Here is a 23,622-nt window from a genome sequence, read left to right on the forward strand (position 1 = left end):
CTCGACTTTTAACCTGCAGGGAACGTATTTCCAATAAAGGCACACAAAAATGAGTGTTTCCTGTCACAGTTTTTAAAACCTGAATACTTTCTAAAAAGGCTCTTTAGTGCTTGAAACCAGAGAGAAATTGTTTCAGCAATAGTAATTGAAACCAAGAGGGTAGCCGAATTCTGGTTAGATCTAGCCTTTCAGGTTCGTAGGATGTTAGATCTAGCCTTTCAGGTTCGTAGGATGTGGTTTAGATCAAATACCCGTTTCAGCTGGAAGATTGATCATGTTGTTATTGCACAGAGAAAGACTTCCAGGAGCTCTTGCTTTACAGCTTTTCACGTGGTGTCTAAGTACTGAGAGGAGGTTCCTCCTTGGGAACATGAAGATGATAGAATGTGTGTACACAACAGAATAAAGCAGCTGTAAGTGCTTTGTGGCCTGTCTGCCTGAAGGAGGCCTAAGGTTGTGAAAATTGCAACTGGAAAGGTTCTTTTGCTCATTAGTCGTATCAGCTTTTAAATGGCATCCTGGTGGTCCACCCAGTTGTAAATAGAATTTCATAGTTTGCTCAAGTTTGGGATTATTGGTCCTGGTGTTCAGCTAAGGGATGAAATTATAGCCTAGTTAATTGGTGCTGGATGATGAGTCAGAGGGCCTAGGCAGCAGATATTTTTCTGCTCTGTGGGTAGAAGAGATCTGGGTGACATAGCAATGTGCTAGTGGGGGCTCTTTCTCTTGTGACCGAAAACCTGACATCTGGCTTATGCAAAAGAGGAATTCATTGGCTCATTGTGGAGTTCGGGCTTTGATCTGACAAGGTAGTACAGTTGGATTCTAGGTGCAAATAATGCCTTCAAAACTCATTTTCTCTTTGTCTCTTGGCAGTGATTTCATTCTTGGGTCCTACATGCATCTGAAGTAAGATCCATATGATAAGAAGGGACCATTTAATCCTCACAGTGACTCTTGGGTAGGCATTATATTTTCTCGGGTGGCTCCCTCTGGCAGGAGGACTACAGCAGCTCCAACTTCCTATACTTCTAAGATTTACTTTGTCTGCTGAGGTCACCTGTATATCCCTGACCCAGTCAATGAAGCCAGGGGCATGTGAGGCTCAGGTGGCCCTGAGTCACATAGTCCATTTTGATCCCCACCCAACTATGTGGCCAAGAGTTCAGGAGATGGATCTTCAGGTGAAAACTGGGTAATCATCTGATGAAGAGTCCGAGTGCTGGGGAAGTTGGCAAGTCATTGTTGCACACAGTAATACCCTTTGATCCAGTCTGAAGTTAGAAAGCCCATATAACAACTCTGTATCCAGCCTGTTAACCATTTCCAGGGGTCCCACAGTTCCATTTTGAACGAGCCTCTTTGAATGTGATTCTTCAGGTTCTGCCTGGTCTGCAGGCGAGATCCTTCTACCTTGATGCTAAATCTGTGGTAGAGGGACTGTCAATCACTAGGCCTTAGGATGAGCGGTGGTGGCTCCTGCTTCTGCTATTACTGCTACTTTTTGATGGGGGTGAGACAGGTTAATTTCCTTTTGAAAGAATAATTGGGAAGATTTAGGTAAGATTAAAAAGTGTCCTATGATTAATCTTTTTCAACCCCCTTTCATCCCCCCATTATTTAACAATATATCTTGGAATTTTTGAAGCCAGAATCATTGGATCTGTGAGTCTTTTTGATGTGATTTACAATGAAGCAAGTGATCTTTCTTTCCATCCTCCTTTGGTGGTTAGATATTTTCCCTAAACACAGTGTTTTAATGTGCTTTTGGTAAGGATTTTTTGCAAGAAGTTGAATTACCTGGCAGATATCCCAAGATGATGTTGGGAGAAATACACACTCCCAGTACACTATACAAGTTGATAGTTCAGATTGGATTATATACATATACAATTTTTTTTTTTGTGTATCCTTTGATCTGTTGGTTCCACTTTGAGGGTTTTATTCTCAGGAAATTTTAAGTGTGCTGAATTTTAACTGCATGTTGTTTTTATCAGAGTAATGTTTATAATAGTGAAAACTATTTTTTTTTTTTTTTTTTTAGTGAAAACTATTTGAAGGAAGCTAAATGTCCTTCCAACAAGAGACAAAATTGACTTGATTTAGTATGGTACCTCCATTCAGTGAAAAACTTATCTGAATATTAAATATGTTTCAACAGAGAATCCCAGTTGGATTTGCCTTTTGGCACATCCTCTGTAATGCAGCACCAAATTTTTGACAGATTGACTAGTAGTAAGCTATTAATAGTCTGTGGGTTACGTGACATAACTAGTGTGTTTGCGGTGATACAAGTACTGTCATTGAATTGCTGCTTTTTTAAAAAGCATTTTATTAGAGGAGAAGATTTATATGAAAAATATTCAATGGAAAATATTTGCAAAATAGAATGTACAACATGACCTCACTTTTGTTTGAAAGTTCCAAGTGCATAATGTAGACATGCACAGATTTTGTGTGTGCCATTCATGTGTGCTCCTTTAAGAGACTAAAAGGATATACTCATATATTAATTATAAGCGGTGGGATACTAGGGGATTTTTTTATGCTTCTCTCTATTTTCTAAACTTTACAGAGTTAACTGCGTAATACTTTTGAATTTGGCAGCAGGAAAGAAAGCCTTAGTGGCCTTACTTCTCTGACCAGTTTACTGATGTGGTTGAAAACAGATATTCTTTTATTATACAGCTCTTTCTTTTCTCCCTCTTCCTCTTCCCGTCTGATATGCATTAGTAGTCAGCTTCCATCGTGGGCCTCTAGGAAAAAACTGATAAATGTGGCCTTAATGGATTTGGAATTTTTTTTTTTTTAAGAATTAGCAAACATTTAAGAGATTGATGAGTTACCACATGATGAACCTGAGGCCTTCTTAGAGGAAATGTGGCTCTAGAAACCACATCTATACATTTGTGGTAATTCTGGTGCCCCTTTAAGACATTTGATGCAGTCATTTGTCACCTTTATATTGGGTTCCTTCCTCCTCTTTCGACTCCTTTCACAGTTTCCTTTCTTGCCTTTCTTTTACTTAGGGGCAAAAACCAAAGCTTATCTCCAGTTAACTATTTTTCAGTCACATTGTGACTACTGAATTGCTCAGAAGGAGACTGAGAAGTGAACAGTTGATGTGGTAATTGGATGTTTGAGGACTAATCATCGACAGTCAGGTAAGCCTCTAGGGTGGCTGGTACTCATATGCCAACTGGAAGCCAGGAATCAGTGCCTCCTTCTCCCATGGTTTACCTTCAGCGGGGCCTAAAAGGCTGTATCTTAAGAAAGAAAACAAGCAGTAAGCATAAAACCAGAGATGAAGAATGTAACCATTTTTATTCTGGTACCATGGAGCCCAGATCCAGGATAGCTCTCGGGTCTTAAACCAGGAAGGAAACTGAGAAAGCTGGAGCAGAAACACAAAGAATGTCAACCTGGAAATCTGGTGCCCTTTAATGATGTCTGCTTTGCACATGAGTGGATAGCCTGACTTGTCCCAATCAGTAGTGACAGGAAAAAAGATGCTGAGTGTGGGTCAGTAAAATGATATGGCCCTTTTTTCGTCATGTGGGTTTAGACATGTAGCTCATTCCTGGAGCTCAGAGACCAAAAATGCTTCATTATTTGGTATTTGGAAACTTTATTGTACATGCACTGTGTTGGCTTAGTTGTGTTTGGCAATCAGTATTTGTTCTAGCCAGCCCACACTGGCCTCGTCCTCAGGCCTCCAGCTGGATATATATTCTTACTTATAGTATATTTGAAGTGTGCAAGGTGAGGAGCAGTAAGAACACTTTAAAAAAATTATTCTGTGGAAAGCTGGCTGCTCTCAGTCATGTGATTTAAGAGTATTTTACAGAAATATAACAAGTTGGTTTATTTTCTTAAAAAAATTTTTTTCTCCCCATCCCCCTGCCCCCAAATCCCTCTTTTTCTTTTCTTTTGCACTTTTGAGATTTGTTGATGTAAAAAGTCATGTGTTCCTACCCAACCCTAACTGGAACTGCTGTCTTAGCTTGCTGCTGTAGTACATTTTAGGACAAAAAGTCTTTTAAAAGCATGAAAATAGCAGCAGACGGGGCTCGTTTGCTTTGGCAGAGGGAAAGCTTTCCCTCCCAAGTAGCTCTGGGTAAAGAGACCTGATCTCTGAAGGTGATCTTATATGGCCCAAGTTCCAAGTGACAGCAGGCAACTCTCTATTTCAGGCACCCCCTGAGTCTACCTCTTTGTTATTTCTGTAAGTTTACTTTCTAGGAAGTAGTTTACAAATGGCCACTGCCCATCCTCTATTTTTCTCTCAGGTCATTCAGCATCTCCAGCTGCCAGGTGAGATCGCAGGGCTCCTGTGGTCTTGCTGTGAGACCCCCGTGGGGGGAGCTTCTCCCAGCACAGTGCAGTAAACCCCCAGTGTCTAGAGAAAAGCCATAGGAGGAATTCCATGTACTTATGGTCTCTGGCCTTTGAGTGTCTGGCATATATAGTAAGAACTGGAAACTTGCACCCAGCTAGCTCTACAGACTGGATGGAAGTTGGAAAGCGGTCTTTTACTGCCACTAGATAGAAACACTGGCATTTGTCAGTAGTTATTGTTTCTGAAGAGACACTAGATGAGAACAGAATGGGCTGGGCCAATCAGCTTTCCCTCCAGGAAGTCTCCAAGTAGATTGTAAGAGCCTTGCTGACACTGATTTTTGGTGCTAGCATTTGCCTCCTGTTTTTTAGCTTCTCATTTCATGAGGTTGTTCCTGGGGTGACAGGCTCCTCATCAGCAGCCAGGGCAGCATTCCTCTAAGTAGGCTTCCTGACCCAACCAGCAGCAGCCACGAACCAGCTCAGTCTGGTCTGTTTTCCATATGCCAGGGCACCTGCTGACCCTGCAGAGATCAAACTAAGATGATTAAGGAGATGCAGGCCTGCAACAACAGTGTAATCTTTCACCTGTTCAGACTGGAGTACCCCTGTTTTCTCTTTCCTCCTTTTGGACTTCTTGTCTTATTTTCTCTTGGGTCTGATAGGCTTGGGCAAGCAAGGCAGGCATATGAGAGCCGTTCCTTGAGCAGGCAAAGTGCCTGTTCTTAGAAGGCTTGCAAAGTTAGAACTTTAGCCTCACTGGATGCCAAAAAAAGTGAAGGTAGCCCCAGAACGTTAAACTTGAAAGGACTAGTCTCGACCCCTCACTTTAATGCTGGGATCACACAGACTCGGAGAGGTTAGGTGACTTGTTCCAGGGTCCACACTGTGGGGAGGTACCAGACCAGAACCAAACCTGGAAGTTTACTCCATATCTCTGGTGACATTTAGGTGTTGCTAATGTACCTTTTTGTCTTGGACCATGATCCTCTCCTTGGGAGAAGGGCATGTCTTTGGGACACATTGTAGCAGAGAATAGTAGTGAAGCCAGTGATGAAGAATGGTGGGTTTAGAATCAGTTGGCCTGGATTTGAATCCGTTTTCTTTTGTGGACTGTGGGACATGAGGCCAAATTCCTTAAACTCTCTTCATTTCTCTTCTCTGTAGAGGAGGTTACTCAAGAGATACTTCCTGTGTGAGGAAGATACTCAAAAGGTTTGGGAAGGTTTGGAAGATACTTAAGATATTCAAAAGGAAGATACTCAAACCTTTTGAGTATCTTCCTCACACAGTTGTAGTGGGTTAAATGTTGACAGTGTGAATCCCCTCAGTACCTATGTGTAGTCTAAAAGATACTGCTGTTACTAAATATTTTAAATCACCTTTTCACCTGGATCAACCACATTGGCCTTTTGACTCTTTCTTTTCCATTTGGTGTTTCCAGTCATTTAAAGACCAAACAAGAGCCACTTCTCTGAAACTTTCCCACGGGGTGGACTTTGGAGTCTGACAGGCTGGTTTTATCTCCTAGTCACCCTGCTTAGTAGTTAAGAAACTTCGGTTTCCTCATCTGTAAAAGGTCTAACAAGCTGGGTGGTTGCGAGGCCAAAGGCGATGATGCATAGGAAGCATGCAGCCCGAACGCTTATCACTTCCCCTTCGTCAGCCCTTCCACCTTTCTTTCTGTAACTGGTTCACACTCCTCTCTCCTTTTCCTGTCTCCAGTCACCCTGTGTCCTGGTGTGGTTTGGCCCTCCAGGATCATTCTCTTCCATAACGTGTCCTTCTGTCTCAGTCATAGACAGTAAGCCTGAGGAGAACCAGGAACTTGCCTACAAGATAGATCAGCTCCTGATCCTTCTTTGGAGCCAGAGCATCCACAGGGATCACAGCCTCTGGGGTTGCCCCTGGCCCGGCAGTGGCAGCTCCAGGCCTGGGGCCAGGCAGGCAGCCAAGCCCATCCCCAGGAACACTGGCCAGGGCTGGCACGGTGTGGGGTGTTGGGGGGGTTGGGGCAGAGAGGGAGGGTGACAGAAGCATTTGGAGCTGAGATTGAAGGAGAAAAGCTGGAGGCTAATCCTGACCCAGCATAAACTGAGCAGACTTACTGGTTTCAATCTTTTAAGTAAACCCCGAAACTACATTTGTGCCCAGAAGTAGCTTTCCAGGGGTATATGTGTATGTGTGTGTTTTCTTTATTTTTCTTCCTGCCTTTCCTTTCTCCCTGCCCCTTGCCCTGTTCATCTCACTTATGCCCCTTAGCTGGAGCGGGAGAGCAGAGTCACGGTGAGGACAGGGAGACAGGAGCTGCACTGGTTACCTGGGGAGTCCTGTGTACCTGAGCCAACATCTCTCCCTGCCCCCCCACCCCCACCCCGAGCTGCACTGGCCACTGAAAAGAGCACTGTTCAGGAGGCTTGATTCTGTCACCGACTTGGCAAGAACAGCAGCAGCTATGACAAAGGTTAACACTTACTGAACACTTTCTGTGGGCAGAACATCTCACATGGATTATCTCATTTACTCTGTCTTGAGGTATAGCTGCCCCATTTTAAAGTGAATGCTGACAGTCACACAGTTGGTGCCATCACCATGATTCACATCCAGGGTTGTCTGCTCCAAGAGTGCATCCTCTTAATCACTCTGCCCCTCTGTTCTCTGTTGCTAGATAGCTCTTTGGCCTTGCTGTGCCTCCATTTCCTTTCCTATGAAGTGGGAGTAACTATGTCACAGAGCTACATACTTATGTAGAGTGATGATAATGTAATACCATATACAAAGTGGTAATTCATTGATAATGGTGCTCTGTGGCTGGTGAAGCTTGGCACCAGATTGTGCTGAGGCTGTCCTCTTCAGGGAGGCGGCTGGGATGACCAGTTGGAAAGGCAGTTCCATTAAATTAATATAAATGAGTATCAAGCTAGAAATCCTGTCTTCTGTAAGCCTACAGAGCTCGGCCTAAGTGGGAAAGGGAGGGAGTAAAGAACTGGCTGGAAGCATGCCCCAGGTTAGGTACAGTGAGTAACTCTTAGCTTCAGGGTATCCCTAGAGGACAGCAAATGCCCAGCTTGATTGTACTCAGCATCAGTCATAAGGAAGTCTCATCCTATGGAGAACACAGTCCTGCAGGTGTTTCTGGGCAGTGGTGCGTTTGAGCAGGGTCAGTGCTTCAAGAGACTGTTCTTGAACAAGACCCAAGCACATGACTCCAGGCAGGGGTAGGCATCCTGGTAGGGCCTGGGAAGGCTGTTCAGATAGGACGAGCTGGGGCTTTCATCAGGCTAAGCAGATACTGCTTGGCTGTTAATGATAATGAATGATAGCTGTCCTCCGTCATTTCTGGGGCAGCGGGAGGGTGGGGGGACGATGGGCACTGTGTAGCAGGTGCCCTTTATCTGCATTTCCTGACAATCCTTACAACTGCTTTGTGAGGCAGATACCATTCTGCAGCTTAAGGAAATACCAGTTTCAATTATGGTCAACAATAATCACTGGCAAAGTTGAGCTTTGATTTCAGAGCGAGAGTTTTTAACCAGCCGATGGTCTGAAACATCCCCGCTTTACAGCATCTCTGGCGAGGCTGAGTGCATGGGCCTCACAGCTGCCTGGGCCCCGGAGCTCGCTGGGAGAGGACAGCGAGTGAGACACCCTTTTTAAGCACTGGGCACAGACAGTGTGCTGTTATCTTCCCAGTGGCTGATGGAATCGTGTTCGTGACTCCAGAGCTCAGGACCCATCCATTGGTGGGCTCTCCCTTGGTGCTCTGATGTCGGTGGACTCAGCAGTCTGGCCTAGAGGTAAAGGTGCATTTCTCAAGCCAGACATACCAGGTTCTGCTTGTGTGATGTTGGGTGATTTACTTTGTGCCTCAGTTTCCTTATTAAATGGGGTTGCGGGGACAATACAGGAGTTTTACTGTCTGTAAAGTGCTTATTAGCATAGTGCCAGGCATGATATCAAGTGTTCAATAATTGATAACTGCTATTTTTTTTTAATTTTTATTTATTTATGATAGTCACACACACACACACACACAGAGAGGCAGAGACACAGGCAGAGGGAGAAGCAGGCTCCATGCACCGGGAGCCCGACGTGGGATTCGATCCCGGGTCTCCAGGATCGCGCCCTGGGCCAAAGGCAGGCGCCAAACCGCTGGGCCACCCAGGGATCCCGATAACTGCTATTATTAGCTGTTAGCCATCAGCTAGCAAGTCCAGGGAGACTTCCAACTTTGAGACACTTGAAGTGCTGCCATTTGGGGACACAGGGCTTATGAGACCGAGCCTGGGAGCAAAACTGTTTTCCCAAGGAAAGAGGTAGATACAAAAGAAGGGAGGCCACTGAATCATCAGGGGGCTGTATTTGCCATCAGATCTGAAAATATTTTCTTCTGGCTTGAGATCGTCACTCGCCTCAACACTCATCTGGAGTGGGGGCATTTCACAGAAAGGACCAGAATGGAAGAGAGATCTGACCTTCTGGCACTTGCTGATTGATCATCTGTTTAAATTGATTTTCCCCTCCTTTTTCTCATCTGGGCATGTTAAAAGCCTTCAGGTTCTGCTGTGTCAGGTCATCAAAGATGCTCTTATGTGGAAGGCCGTTTGGGGAAATGGGATTAGGGCCTCTTTGGGAGGCCCATCTGTTTGGCCTACCTGAAGGCCCTGGCGCCAGGATTTGGAGGAAGCTGGTACAATGAAGCATCTGTCCTATGGGGGTGGGGGTAAGTGGCCTGGGGTAGGTGGGTCAGACAGAGGCCAGGAAATCCTCTTATCCTGCCAGGTACCTGGGCCTCCCTCAGCAGCAGGAGCTGAGCAGCAAACCCTGGTGAGTCAGCGTGCCTGGGAATTAGAGTTGCCAGTCTGTGAGCATGTGGGGTTTGTGTAAGTTTGGGCCTTTTGTTTCTTTTAGCACTGTAGTCTTTAGAAACACAAATCTGGAAACCAGACCTTCCACATGGTATAGTCCTGCTTGTTTTGAGATAATTCAGCTTGAACAGTTGCTTTCCTTGTATGCTGGTCTTCTAAGAATTAACCCCTTGCCTTTTAAAATTTTAATAGGTTGTGCTTATGGCTAATTCACTATACTATTAAAGCATAAAAGGACTTAAGAAAACATACTTGGATCTGTCTTTTCCACACCAAAAAATCCGTGTAGGGTTTCAGTGGTTTTTTTTTTTTTTTTTGAAAGCCTAAGTGGAACTGCAAGTCTTTTTAGGGCATGTATGGGCATGTCTCTGTCATTTATTCTCTTTGAGGGTGGAGAATAGGACACACCCTGATACGATTAGTCTTTGATAAGTAGAAGAATGATTCTGCTCATCATTTAACATGTATGCTCAGAATTTACCCATAAAATTCCTTTTGAAGATAACTTCAGATTTATCTAGGCACCATTTGGAGGAAATCAAAATTCTTTAGGTAAAGTTTAAAGCTCCAACCTTCCATAAAAAGCACCCTTTTGGGGGAACTTGGGTGGTTTAGTCGTTGAGCATCTGCCTTTGGCTTAGGTTGTGATCCCGGGGTTCCGGGATCGAGTCCCACATCGGGCTCCCTGCGTGGAGCCTGCTTCTCCCTCTGCCTACGTCTCTGCCTCTCTCTCTGTCTCTCATGAATAAATAAAATCTTTAAAACACACACACACCCTTCTGCCCCACTGCCTATCTCCTAAGAGATTTGAATTTGGATCACTAAGGGCCACAACGCTTCCTAGAGCTGGAGAGGCATGGGACTAACATTGATGTAGGTCCCCTTTACCTACTCTGCTTCTGGCTCCTGGTCTAAAGTTGTATTAACATCATTTTGGTGGCTGCAGTGATTATGGCAGCAGGTAGAATTTGACAGGTACTAAGTTGTAGCTGGATCTTTTCGTGAATTAGTTGGAAGTTAAGAGAGTCCTGAGGAGGCAGTTGCAGAGAATTCACTTCACCCTTGACCAGGAAATTTCTAGCAATTCTTCTAAAAACATTCTTAAATAAGTAATAAACCACCATGATGAGTTTGTGATGTATCCGTGCAGACTTTTCTTTTTTTATCTGCTAATTATCCTACCATTTTGAGATTATATTTGGATAAATGAACCCTTCTTTTAAGGTGGAGACACCCTCTTGGAGGACTGAGCTTGCCAGCCTTGTAGGCCCTTCCTGTTTGGTGTGGACTTGGCTCTGACTCTTTATACAACCTCACAGAGGACCTGGGGAGGGGAGAGAGAGAAACTGGAGGACTGGGAACCTTGGTGTGGGGTATAGGCCTGGTGTTTGGCTCCTGTGGGTGGGCAGAGGAAGCGTGGAGAAAGGGCATTTCACCTACTGTTTCAGAGAGCCCCAGAAAGGAATCTGAAGAGATCAGAGGCAAATTTTACTTTGCTATTTGGTTAGGACACTGCATGTAGTCCTGACTCCCCAGATACTTTACCTTGTCTTTAGGCCATTATGAAACTGTATAGTTGTCTTAAATGTGGCTACCCTTTCTCCCTACTCCTTCTACTTAAAAAAAGAAAATCTGAGGATTTTGACATTAGGAACTAGAAGATGAACTTTTTATTTGCACCTTCTGGCTTAACCCAGGACCAAATAACTTTCTTATGTGATGGCAAGTTGGCAAGACAGATTTCCTCTGGAATATTTCTGGCAAAACTGTAGTCTTCCTTGATGCGTTCTGCACATGAATCAACCTCTTTGTAACCTATGTTACCTTAAGAATTTTAGGCATTTTCTTACTGGTTCTCCATATGTGCCCTAGCCCTACATCTCCAATGTGAAGGGTAGAGAGCTTATGGGAAAGAACTGTGGGTATCTCCCTGGGCTCATGGTTGGCTCACGAAATAGAGTGGTGCCCTGGGGCACAGTCCCCAGAGGGGAGGGGAATTTGTGACTGCCTGTCTCCCCATCCAGTGGTAACTGCTCCGATTTTCTTCCAGGTTGGCTAGCTCCTCTGGCTGATGGCATGTTGAGGCACATGGGCCAGTGGCTGCGAGGGCATCTGATCCAGAGGGGGCCACTCTAGAGGCCAGGCCACCAGCACCATGGGCCAGTGTGTCACCAAGTGCAAGAATCCCTCATCAACCCTGGGCAGCAAGAACGGAGACCGTGACCCCAGCAGCAAGTCACACAGCAGACGGAGCGCAGGCCACCGTGAGGAACAGCCACCAGCGTGTGGCAAGCCAGGCGGGGATATCCTTGTGAATGGGACCAAGAAGGCAGAGGCTGCCACTGAGCCCTGCCAGCTGCCAACGTCCTCTGGAGATGCCGGGAGGGAGCCCAAGTCCAATGCTGAGGAGTCTTCCCTGCAGAGGCTGGAAGAACTGTTTAGGCGCTACAAGGATGAGCGGGAGGATGCAATTTTGGAGGAAGGCATGGAGCGCTTTTGCAATGACTTATGTGTTGACCCCACAGAATTTCGAGTGCTGCTCTTGGCTTGGAAGTTCCAGGCTGCTACCATGTGCAAATTCACCAGGTTAGTCACAAATACTTCATATCACCAGGTGAGCAGAGGAGGATGAGTGCACTCCTGGGCAGGGATGCCCAGCTGGGGTAGAACTGGGTTGGCTTCTTAGGGTTTTGGGTAAGTTTTTTTTGTTTGTTTGTTTTTTGTTTTCGGCAGTTTCTATAAACCTATGCAGCCCTTGAAGAACAGGCAACGACTGTCTTTGCCTGAAATTAAGCAAAGAATAACCCACATGGAGCCCTGTGGCCACACTGCTGCCCAGCACCACTGCTCTTTCAGACTTTTATCTTTTCTTTCACTTGTTTACTCGTAATTCACTCACTCCCTCACCCACTTGATATTTATTGTACACCTGTCATGTGCCAGGCACTGTGAGTGCTGGTCTGGGGAGCACCTTTGAGGACCCGCCTCCATCACTCACGGAGTCAGTTGCCCCTTCTAGCTCTGTGTGCATGTCCCTCAGCCAGCGTATGTGCCAACAGGGACAACTGGCCCCAGTTAGTAAGCAGTAGTTGTGCACATCACCATGGTCATATGTCCCTGTAGAGGTTGGTTGTGGGGGAGGTAGTAGCAAGGTTACCCAACGTGTAGTTTGCAGAGCACACACCCCCCACTCCGCCCCCAACCCGTTTCTAGCCCCTGGGTTTCAGATGCCTTATATTTTCAGCTGAAACAGCAGTCTCTGAGGTGATCATCAATGAGAGACCATGTTGTAACCTGAAAGTGTTATGTAGATGTTAAAAATACATACGCAGTTTTTGTTCTTTAATAATAGAACTTTGATCTCTGGTGGCAGAGTTAGCCAGAATCTTTGGCTCCAAAGATCTCCCTTGACAGTCACCAAAAATATTCCAAAAACAAACAACCCATAGAGAATCAAAAGGAAAGCAGGAAGACTCCCCGTCTAGGAGGGGAGTCTGAGCTTAATTGCTGTTGCAGAATGGGAAATAGAGCATCAAGCGGGAGACTGGAGTTTCGCTTTGGAAGGTTGGATAAGTGAATGAAGGAACCACCATCAGCCTCCTACCATGTGCCAGACACTGTTAGAAGCAGTGGACATATATTAACTTGTTTAGTCCTCACCAAAACCCTATGAAGTAAGGTGGTATTCTCACCATTTGACAGATGGATAAATAGGACTAATTAGTGGAGGAGTTGGAACTCAAATCCAGGCCGTCCAATCTCAAAACCATGCTCTTACTGTACTATATTGCCTCTCAGCAGATGATGATACTGTTTACAAATATTAATTGTGCCCCCTCCTTCCTGTTGCAGGAAGGAGTTTTTTGATGGCTGCAAAGCAATAAGTGCAGACAGCATTGATGGGATCTGTGCACGATTCCCTAGCCTCTTAACAGAAGCCAAACAAGAGGATAAATTCAAGGATCTCTACCGGTTTACATTTCAGTTTGGTCTGGACTCTGAAGAAGGGCAGCGGTCACTGCATCGGGAAATAGCCATCGCCCTGTGGAAATTAGTCTTTACCCAGAACAATCCTCCAGTATTGGACCAGTGGCTAAACTTCCTAACGGAGAATCCCTCGGGGATCAAGGGCATCTCCCGGGACACTTGGAACATGTTCCTTAACTTCACTCAGGTGATTGGCCCTGACCTCAGCAACTACAGTGAAGATGAGGCCTGGCCAAGTCTCTTCGATACCTTTGTGGAGTGGGAAATGGAGCGAAGGAAACGAGAAGGGGAAGGGAGAGGTGCACTCAGCTCAGGGCCCGAGGGCTTGTGTCCCGGGGAGCAGACTTAGTGGCTCTATCCCAGGAGCAGCAGCAGCAGCAGCAGGGATCTGCCTGCTGCCCTGCAGCCAACGGAGGAATTGGACCTTTCTGGAAATTACTGAAGATCCAGATATTTTCTACTTTACACCTTTCTCTGCCTTGTATCTGAAAGGGCTCTAAAATGCTGTATCATGTTTTAGGCACTTTCTTCACTTTTTGGTTATTTTGGTTATTTCTTTTTTTGGGGGGGGTTCCCCAAAATATTTGAACCTGGCTACATGTTGTGTATTTTTTTTGAAGCCTTCAGATAGAATAAGCCTGCCATTTCTTGCACAAATTAGATTTTTTTTTTTTTTTTTTTTTTTGTGGGGAAGGGTGTAGAGCAGGGAGGGGGGAATGGGATGGTTAGGTTGAATTAACATTACAAGATGATACAGTGCCAGATCTCAGTTTTGCATATTCTGTTTTTCAGGGCAGGTCTGTACTGTGTGTAGTGCTGTTTACATGGTTGAATTTAGGTTGTAATAATTATTTTAAAAGATTTACACAGAATTGAATAGCAGTGTTAACTGTTAACCATATTGCATTAATTCCCAGGCGATTTAAAGCTCTTGGAGAGCTAAGGCCAGCCAAGAGCATTTGTAGTCTGGTGACAACCCCCTTTTAAGCTAATTTATCCGAAACTCTTTATTTTCTTCACTTCTTGCTCATTCCTTCTTTGACCTATTGCATTTCATGTTGAGTTTATCCATCAACATGCTGCACCTGTCAGTCAAGTGAGCAGTTTTGGTTTTTTTTTTTAGAACACATAGTACTGAGAACCACTTAAGCATTGAATGCAGAGAAAGCAGTGCTACCTCAGTTTTGCTGGAAGTAGATTTTGATAGTTTTCTTTTTTTGATGAATTTTCTGTATTTTCATGTTGTAAGTGAAAATACTTTTTTTTTTCTTTTGCCTTGGAGCCAAAGTTTCTGTTCCTGGTGGTCGGAAAACCGTGCCTGCCGGCCAACTGACTTGAAGGAAAACTGTGGTATGGAGCTCTGCTTGAATTTTTTTTTGTAAAGTTTTTTTTTCTTTTTTTAATATCATCAGCTTACTTGTCTGGCAAGTGCAGAAGCCTGGGATTGGCCTGAACTCTGCCAAACAAATATAGAAGTGTATTTAATAGTTAAATGTGTGCCCTTTCCCTTCTTGCTGCACCCATGTTGTCACTTAACCCCCAGGAGTTATTTATTATCTTCTTTGTTAATGTCAGGCTCGTTTGGGGTAATGTGATGACTGTTTAGGTTTACATGACCCTTCTCTCCTTCCCCTACCCCCAAATATGTATATATACATATATAAGATATGTATATATTTTACCTATATAAAATATATATATACACATATATGTATCTATATTCCTTTGTTTCTTTTTGCCTGCTAAAACTGGCCATAAATGAGGGAGCTGCCTTCAATATATAAAGCATAAGAGTGCCAGGTAACATCATAAATGGAGGCTTTTGAATCTGAATTTGGACCATCTTCACTAAAGAGAGGATGAATTTTCTCAAACCTTTCCTCACAAGAGGGAGGCCCAGTTCCCCAGACTCCTCCATGTGCTTGCTCCAGAAGGCCACCTTTGGCCAAACTGCCACACAGGAGCTGACTCTGGTCCTACCTGGTTTCAGTAGAGGGTCCTCTTGTTATTTTTCCATTAAAAAAAAAAAAAAAAAAAAAGTGTCCTCAAAAAACTGTACTGGAAGGGTGGGTGGCAGGAACTTGTACAGTTCAGCTCCCAACACTTTGGAACAGATTGAAAAGGGAATCTTTTAAATAAAAACATAAAATATTTATACTCTTGAGGTAATGAGAGTTTGTCTATTAAACATTTGGAGTTTTCTTCCCTAACTACTTCCATCTGCCTCCCAGGTATATGTTTCTCAGCCTGGGCAGGAATTGCTTATTTTGAGTTCCTTTATTAGGAGCCTTATGGCTCCAGGCTCCCATCTTTCCAAAGATGATTACTTAAGGAGTTCCTGCAGTCGGTGTTTTTCCAAGATTGACATTGACATTGACATAGGAAACGTACTTGGTTTTTTTTTTTTAAGATCCTAAACTTGGCAGTTGCCCCTTCTAGAGGGACAGAAGGGAAACTTTAAAGAATCAGCCACAGCAAGTTAGTACTGCTGGAAAGCTGAAGAGGGTCTCAGGCCAGATGTCTGGCTTTGTTCTAGCCTAAGACACAAGTTCCTTGTATAAAGAGAGTTTCCAGGGGCCCCAGCAGGTTCTGTGGGCTCAACTGTAGTCAGGGTGCCTAGACTGAGGTTTTAAAGAGACTGCCTTCTCATCCAGCCAGTCCTGCGAGCCCAATATTTCCTGATTCTAGACTGGATAGAGTTTGAAAAGGAAAGGGCAGGCTGCTCCTAGCCAGGTAAGGCTCCCTTATGTCTTAGATTACAAGGATATATGGAGAGAAGAGCACAAGAGAGGGTGGCACCAAGAATCCTGAGGACTCTGGAGGAACTGGATTCCTTCCCCAGCCTACAAGGTGGCATTCCATGCATTAGGTATGCTAGAAGTGGGTAGATTTTTGTGAACTATACAGCCTCCCCATCCCGACCTCCCACAAAGAAAGCCATTAAATAAATTATTTTTGGTTATATTTTTAATGATCTATTTGTTACAGAAATGCAAATGAGAAACCGGTAAAGGAAATAGGGAAGGACTTGTAGGTTCTATCCAGGCTGGAGTTCCTGGTGCAAGCTAGCTCTGGGCCAGTGTTTGACTTGAAAAGCAGTTTTTTAGCAAAGGGAACGAAGGTGGGGTATGTGTATGGTTTGTAGTCATGGAGAAATTAAAGGTCCCTGTTCCTTTTAGCCTAGAAATAGGTTTGCTGTTTAATGAGCAAGCAGTAATTGTGTGGAAGAGGCCACATGCATGCCCCTCGGGGGTAAGCCAGTGTGTGCTCTTCACTTTAACAACATCACATCAGGGTGGTACAGAGGGGCAGGATGTGGATTTTGAAAATAGGCAAATATCTGAGGGTGACTACGAGAAATTGAGTATGTATTGGGACATTCTTAGTTTTTGGCAAATGGCTTTGAGTTTGTGGTGTATTCTTTAGTGATTAGAAAGCTATATGAGATGAAGTATTGCTTCATTGACATGCTCTTGCTCCATCCTTGCCATATTTGTATCATTAACCCCACCTCTTGTAATGACACTTCGCTATGCTTAAGCTGGATGCCTCAACAGTTTTCCCTCACCTGGACCAGTTGTGCCCACATGTGAGCTGGGTCCAATACCCCCATCTACTCTTCTGGTAAGAAAAATTAGAGCTGGGTAATGATCCAAATTTCACCCAAGCCGAGGCCTAAAGAAATCCAATTGGAAATGTACTAGGCAGTGTTTTCAATATTAAACTTCCCTAAGGAAGGCACAAACTAGCTTTCTTGGGAAGGGAGCAAGGATTAAGCCACAGAGTTCATATTTAATACAGTTCTGCTCTCCCAGAGGCTGGTGTCAAAATTTAGTCCTCAGTGCTGGAGTCCACAGGATGTGGGACTCCATAGTTCATTGGATGGCCTCAAATCCTATTATGCCAGACTGCATCAAACAACGATGGGAAATTACTGGGATAAGGACTTGGGTCTAAAAGTTTAAAAATCAAAACATCTCTATGTAAGACTGTGGTTTGCCACATTTAAAGAGAAGTCTTTTGAGTGTAGTGAAGCCCAGGAATAGACCCAATTATACAATTATAAGGGCTGGAGAGAAGCTGCTGCTAGGTTTATTTTAGCTGCCCGCTTTGCCATTTTTCTTGGGTCTCTTAATGTTGCTTAGTGATGACTTGAACATCTTGGTAACTGACAAAGGTCTTCCCTTGGGGGGGGGGGTGGACTCGAAAAACTTGGAAACTGACAAAGGTCTTCCTGTGGGGGGACTCTAGCAGTATCTTGTTTAAACAGTTGAAAGGGAAAGGATTACTACAAGTTATTAAAGTATGTTAATTGGGACTCATGTGAGGACCTATCTTGTTGATCCTCCTCCTACTCCATAATCTGTTTTCTGAATCCTAGAGGGGGTTTCTACCCACTCCCTTTCCAAGTATAATTCTTATTGGTAGTATATATCCAGTTTAACCTGGACTGAGGGCCATGTTTTAGTGAGGATCTATGCAGGTGTTTTTCCTTATCGAAAGAGTTTATGCTTGAGCACTGGTTGCAGAAGCCGAGATGATTCAAATAGCTTTGAGTAACCATCAGGTTCTCCTGATTCAGGTGCTGGGGCCTCAACATCCTATTCCTCTTGGAAACTAAGCCTGCTTTCATAGATACTTTTTCCACTACCCACCTTCTCTTTTTGCTACTTAATACAACATAATCTTGGATATTGCCAAAGGAAGCCCTTCAGCAGATGGTGACACCCCCCCACCCCACCCCCCGACTCTGATCCCCAGCCCCGAGTCTGTAATTAATTGCTCTTACCTGTTGCACTAACGAATATGATTCTAGGTTTCAAAGGGGGAACTTGAAACAATAGGCAAATGGGGCTTGGATGAATTGGTCCTACAGATACCCTGCCTTAACCCACTGAGGTGATGAGTCCACTACTCATGTGACCCTCCACCTTTGTGGATTCCTCTTGGTTTGTGACCAGTGTGTTTCCTAAGGTTGTACAAACTTATTGACAAAGGTCAATACTTCCGTTTGTATTCGCTGCACTGTTGCACTCTCAAAATGGCTCCTTGAATATTTTTATTAACTTGTTACACACATTTTTGTCTGTCTACATTTTTCTTTTGATGTTTTTTTATTTGGAAGGTTACCTGCTGTTGGATTTAATAAATTTGTTTACTTCACTATTGACAATTCTGAGAGAGAAAAAAAAACCACAAACCCAACCAGTGACTTTATTTTGGGGCGAGATTTACCCGCCGGGAGCCTCTTCCAACATGATATTGGATAGCAGTTCCTATGCTTTGGAAAATAATTCAGATGGTACAGGATCCTCAGACTTCAGACATGGATGTTGACTTCCCACTTACCAACTTAATGGCCTTTGGGGTCCTAATACTTGTAGGCAAAAAGACCAATGAGTCCTCAGAGGGCTACTACCTAAATAGTATTATTGTAGCAACTGATGTCGATTCCTATGAGGAACAAAAAGTGAATTTGAGCACTGTGCTAATGGATGGCTCCTACATCTATCAGGTTGGCAGTGATTAAGGCAAAGGACACAAGCTGAAACTGTCAAGTGCCACTGCTGTGTGACCTTTGGCAAGTTAGTGAAATTCCGAGTTTCCTTATACTCCTCTGTAAAATCAAGAGACTATTATTTCCATCAGTGTTAGGATTTAAAAAGTTTTTGTAAAGCACCTAAATCACCTAAGTTTAAGGTTTCCAAAAGGATGTCAGGTGAGTAATGCAAGGAATCCAGAGAGGAAGAGATGGGGGTTGGCATGGTCACACTGGACCTTTCAGGTCACTGCCCCTCCTGGGGGCTTAACTTCCCTCTCTGTGCCAAACTGGGGGTGGGGTTGGGGCTTTGACTAACATGATTCCTGATGGCTCTATTTGGCTCTTACATCCTAGAAGTCTGATTATGGTAGACCAGTTATGACCCTTAGCTTCCTTTCATTGTATTTTCTGTCTTGTTATTGTTTATATTCAGGAAAGCTATTGGCCAGCCATCTTACTCACTTCTTTGATGGAGGCCCTAATGACCTTCCCAAAGATTTCCAGCCTCATGTTGGTATCTCCTAAAAATAAGTAAGTACAGTGGTGGGACTAGATGTGCTTTTATTTTTTCCTTGTAGTTGGAAAGGACTTGGGAGTCATGGCTACATCCTTTAGCTAGGGAGAAGGTTATAAGGTTTCCTCAGTGAACCGGAATTTCTTTTATTTTCTTTCCTTATTATCAAGGTTAGCATCAAATGGAGGATGGAAGGAAATGGGGTGGGGGTGGGGGTTAATTTTTTTCTTACTTATAAAGTGTATCTCCAAAACAGATTCTTATTCCCCAGTTGGCTCTTGGGCTTGTCTCTTCTGTGCTTAAACCTTTCAGACTTCAGCCCAGCCACGACCTTAACAAATAGAAATTTGGGGAATTCCAAAGTGAAAGATTTAGGTGCCTAGTTAGAGCCTGGAGCTATTCAAAGTGTTGATATGGTGTTGTACAGATTATATATGGCTAAAATACAAATTCTGATTAGATGAGGGGCAAGCAACTTCTTCACACCAGAGATGAGCTTAACTGCATGTAAAATGGATGTTTTCTAGCAAAAAAGGTATACAGAAGGTAGTGCCGAGGATCCAGAGAAGTACCAAAGAGTCATCTCAACAGTGGCATCTTCTCTTTCTTCAAGTCCAGTTGCCAAAAGCACATGGCTGGGTTGGCTCTGGAAGTCCTATTTTAGGTCGGGGTTGTGACCTAGGTCCAAAGGGTCAGTCTTGGGGAAGGAAAGGTATGGAAACCAGCCTAACCTTTTCATTTCCTTTCCTTTGTTGTGACTTCTCAAGAGGCCCCTATCTTATGAAAACCATAAAAGGCTCTTCTTGGGGCTTAATGTTCTTCCCATGTAATGTTCCAACCTTGATTCTCTTGCCTTAGGGGTGCTGAAAAAGTCCTAGTGGATTATGGCAGCAATGCAGTCAACAGCAAAGCCTCTGACTATAGTGCTTTATAATCCATGCAGATTGGCCCTGTGTTTATCTGGGATGGTGCTGCTGAAATTGCTAGTATATTAAAATAAAGAGCTACAAAATGGTATGGCACCTTAGTGTAAGACAAGACAAAAGAAAACACATATGCTCTTAAATATATGGACTTACATAGTAAAGGACGTATTCTTCTTGATTGGTAAGTAAAGATAGGTAAATGGGTAAAATCTAAATATTTTGGGGGAAGTTGCCATATGCCAAAACAAATTCTGGGAGGAATAAAAGGTATAAGTGTGAAAATTAAATTATTAAAAAACGATACAAGGGTGCCTCGGTTAAGCATGTGACTTAATCTCAGCTCAGGTCTTTTTTTTTTTTTAATTTTATTTTTATTTATTTATGATAGACATAGAGAGAGAGAGGCAGAGACACAGGCAGAGGGAGAAGCAGGCTCCATGCCGGGAGCCTGACGCGGGACTCGATCCTAGGACTCCAGGATTGCACCCTGGGCCAAAGGCAGGCGCGAAACCACTGAGCCACCCAGGGATCCCCTCAGCTCAGGTCTTAATCGCATGGTTGTGAGTCCAAGCCATAGGTCGGGCGGGCATGGAGCCTTCTTAAAAAACAAACATCCCCACCCGCCCAAAACCATACATACTTGTCAGCGTCTATTAAACTGATCTTGGGATCAATCAAGACTTTCTAAATATAATAACAAATAAAAGAAAGCATAAGACTTCTAAAACTACCTTAAAATAAAAAGCTAGAAACATTTTTGCAATAATCAATAGATATTATACTTAATCCATAAGGAGAACTTAAAGAAAAACAATTGGCCAAAAAAGCTTCTGGGAAAAAAAAAAGATACCGATCTATAGGATATTCAAATAAACAGAAATCAAATCTATTTATTTAATGGATAGTTTTTTTTTAACCTATCAAATTGGCAAAGATTTGGAACAAGTCCAGGCCAATAGAGTAAAAAACTTCTGAGAAATTAAAACTGTAAGTGTTCATACTTACAGATGCTGTAAGTGTTCATACCCAATTTCACTTCTAAGAATTTTTTCTTAAGAAATATTATTTGTCAAAGATGTATGTGCAAGGATTTAATTGGTTAGGGACAATTTCAGTGTCAAAAGGGGACTGTTTTGGAAATTATGGCACACATCAACACATTGGAATATTATACAGCTATTAAAAAACTCGAATGATGGAAAAAGTATGACATAAGACTGAAATAATGACATTGTTAACTCTGAGTGGTGGCATTAGAAGTGATTTTACCTTTTTTTGAATTTTTCAAGTTTCCATTAATTGGTTTTCTTTATAATAGGGAAGAAATTATTTACAAAAGGGGCAACAAAAGGAAATGAAAACAAACATGGCTGAGTGTCCTAAACAATTCCATTATGGGTGAGGAGGTCAAAATTGGGAGCAATATGTTCAAAGCCTAAATCAAGAGTTGTGTAAAAACCCTTGGGAGTTGCTTTTCCCCCTCAAATGAGAAGCTGCTTTTCTAGCAGCTGCCTTGGCTGCCTAGAAGGGTGTGGGAGGAAAAATGCACAAACGCACTTATGAATGGAATGTGTGTTTTGCAAGAGGCCAAGTTGGCAGCTTTGGCTTCCAAAAGGTGGGAGCATCAGCTGAAAAGAACAGAGTGTGCAGACTGAGGCTTCAGAAACCTTATGGTTGGGCCCATCTCTTCAGAGTTCTAGAGTTGGGGGCCCACTGGGAAACCTCCCATCAGGAAGGAAATGGTCTTGGCTATTCCTAGGAGCAAAGGCAGCACTCTTGGCACATGGAGCCTAATCTGTTCTGTGATTCTGTACTTGGAAGATGCTCCTCAGTAAATTGTCATTCATTGAACACTTAATGTGGGTTTTCCCTAACTTAATCCTCACAACAACCTCATGAAGTAGGTACTAATGTCCCCATTTTAAAGGTGAGGTAACAGGTTCAGAGACAAAAAGTCATATGTAGCCACTACTCTTGCCATTTTTCATAAGCTGGATCTTTGAATGTTCACAATAATCCTTAAAAAGATACTTTCCCATGAGAAAATATACTCCCATGAGATTAAAGTGGTTTGCCCGGAAGCAGAGCTGAAGTACCAGCCCAGGTCTGTCCATATTCAAAAGCAGACACTTACTTTGTATCCAGACTGGAGTCTCAAGACAAATGGCAGCTAAGCTCTTAACAGCTTTGGAGCTCAAGGTGGGGGTGGGGAAAGAATCCAGCAACATTGGCGTTTTAAGATGTTCTCAGGGCATTCACTATATACCTGGGAAGCTTTTCTCTTTATAAGGGAGCTTCATAAGCAAGTTGCAGTATCTTGCTCCTAAATCACGCTCTTCAGTTGTGGCTCCTGGTTCCCAACTTATACATTGGGCCAGTTGTTGTCAAAGTTAAAATGATTAAACACTGCCTCAGATGCCCAACCTTCAAAGTTAATTTTAAGTATTCTAGTTATAAAAGCGAAATATGGTGATTTAAAATAAAAACAGCCTATACACAGAAAAGCAATTTGGTAAAACCTAGTCTTCCAATCCCACCACATTTGACATAGAGTCTTACAGGTTTTGTTCCAGGCCTATGCATGTCTTTGTGTATCTTTCTCTATTCCGTAACTCTCCATATTTCCTACAGCAGAGACAGGGAATGCATAATCATGTCTTTACAACAATCCCATGAGGTGTGTACCATAACTGTCCCAAGCACAGAAACGTTACTCAAGTTCACATAATATGTAGAAAAGTTAGGATTCAGAGTCCTTTTGTATCCAGAGGTCCAACTGCTACTTCTTGCCAATTTCTTTTCTAGAAATTTTACTTACAATTTTTAAAAGTGGCTATCAAGAACTCCATTGTGCTCACCCTGCGATATCTCCTCTATACATGCATGAAACTATCCCATTACAGCATACTGCTACAGAAGTGGAATTGCTGGATCCCAACGTATGGAGCACTTTACAAGGGTTTTCAAGGGTTTTGGTAGGACACATAATATATGCCAGATTAGCTCATCTCTTTCAAAAGGCAGATAAATATCTCTTTCAGAGTTGTGTGTGCCTGTACCCATGTCCTTTCCAACACAGAATGTTAATATTTTGAGAGGTGATTAAAAAAATAGCAGCTTTCAGTGAAATTGAAGCTTTCAGTTCTAAGGGGGAGATCTGGTGTGATGGAGGCACCTAGTGGTAAAGGGTGACACTGCGGTCTCCCCGAAGGGAAGGAAGCATTCCTAAAATTGGAGTTGGGTGCTTCCAGTGTTGGTGAAAAACACAGTCTTCCACTCTCCTGTGTCTGTGGACCTGCCAGATTTTCAGTTCAGCCTCTTTTCCCTTCAATTTTATGATAGAAGTCTGCCTAACAGAAATTTGCTTCATAGATACAACATCAAAAATCTATATAATGCCAGAGCAGTCCCTTCCTCCTGGTTTCCTTTCCTACATACACCATTCAA

The 23,622-nt window shown here is 43.4% G+C and overlaps 1 protein-coding gene across 12 annotated transcripts in view; it reads left to right on the forward strand.

The window, feature by feature from the left end:
• DCUN1D3 (defective in cullin neddylation 1 domain containing 3) overlaps window positions 1-16,159 on the forward strand; it is a 37,873-nt gene extending 21,714 nt beyond the window's left edge. For 8 of the 12 annotated variants that reach the window (XM_025416302.3, XM_025416299.3, XM_025416301.3 and 5 more), the window contains exons 2-3: window positions 11,257-11,792; window positions 13,059-16,159. In XM_025416302.3, coding sequence (XP_025272087.1) covers window positions 11,362-11,792; window positions 13,059-13,542 — 915 coding nt within the window. In that variant the 5' untranslated portion in view covers window positions 11,257-11,361 and the 3' untranslated portion in view covers window positions 13,543-16,159. Of the gene's footprint in view, window positions 1-3,029; window positions 3,165-11,256; window positions 11,793-13,058 lie in introns of all 12 variants that reach the window. The other 4 variants (XM_025416298.3, XM_025416297.3, XM_035718066.2 and 1 more) reach the window with 1 other exon arrangement.
• The last annotated feature ends 7,463 nt before the right edge of the window (window positions 16,160-23,622 follow it).

Source organism: Canis lupus, chromosome 6, assembly GCF_003254725.2.
Source record: "Canis lupus dingo isolate Sandy chromosome 6, ASM325472v2, whole genome shotgun sequence".
Taxonomy (NCBI): Eukaryota; Metazoa; Chordata; class Mammalia; order Carnivora; family Canidae; genus Canis; species Canis lupus.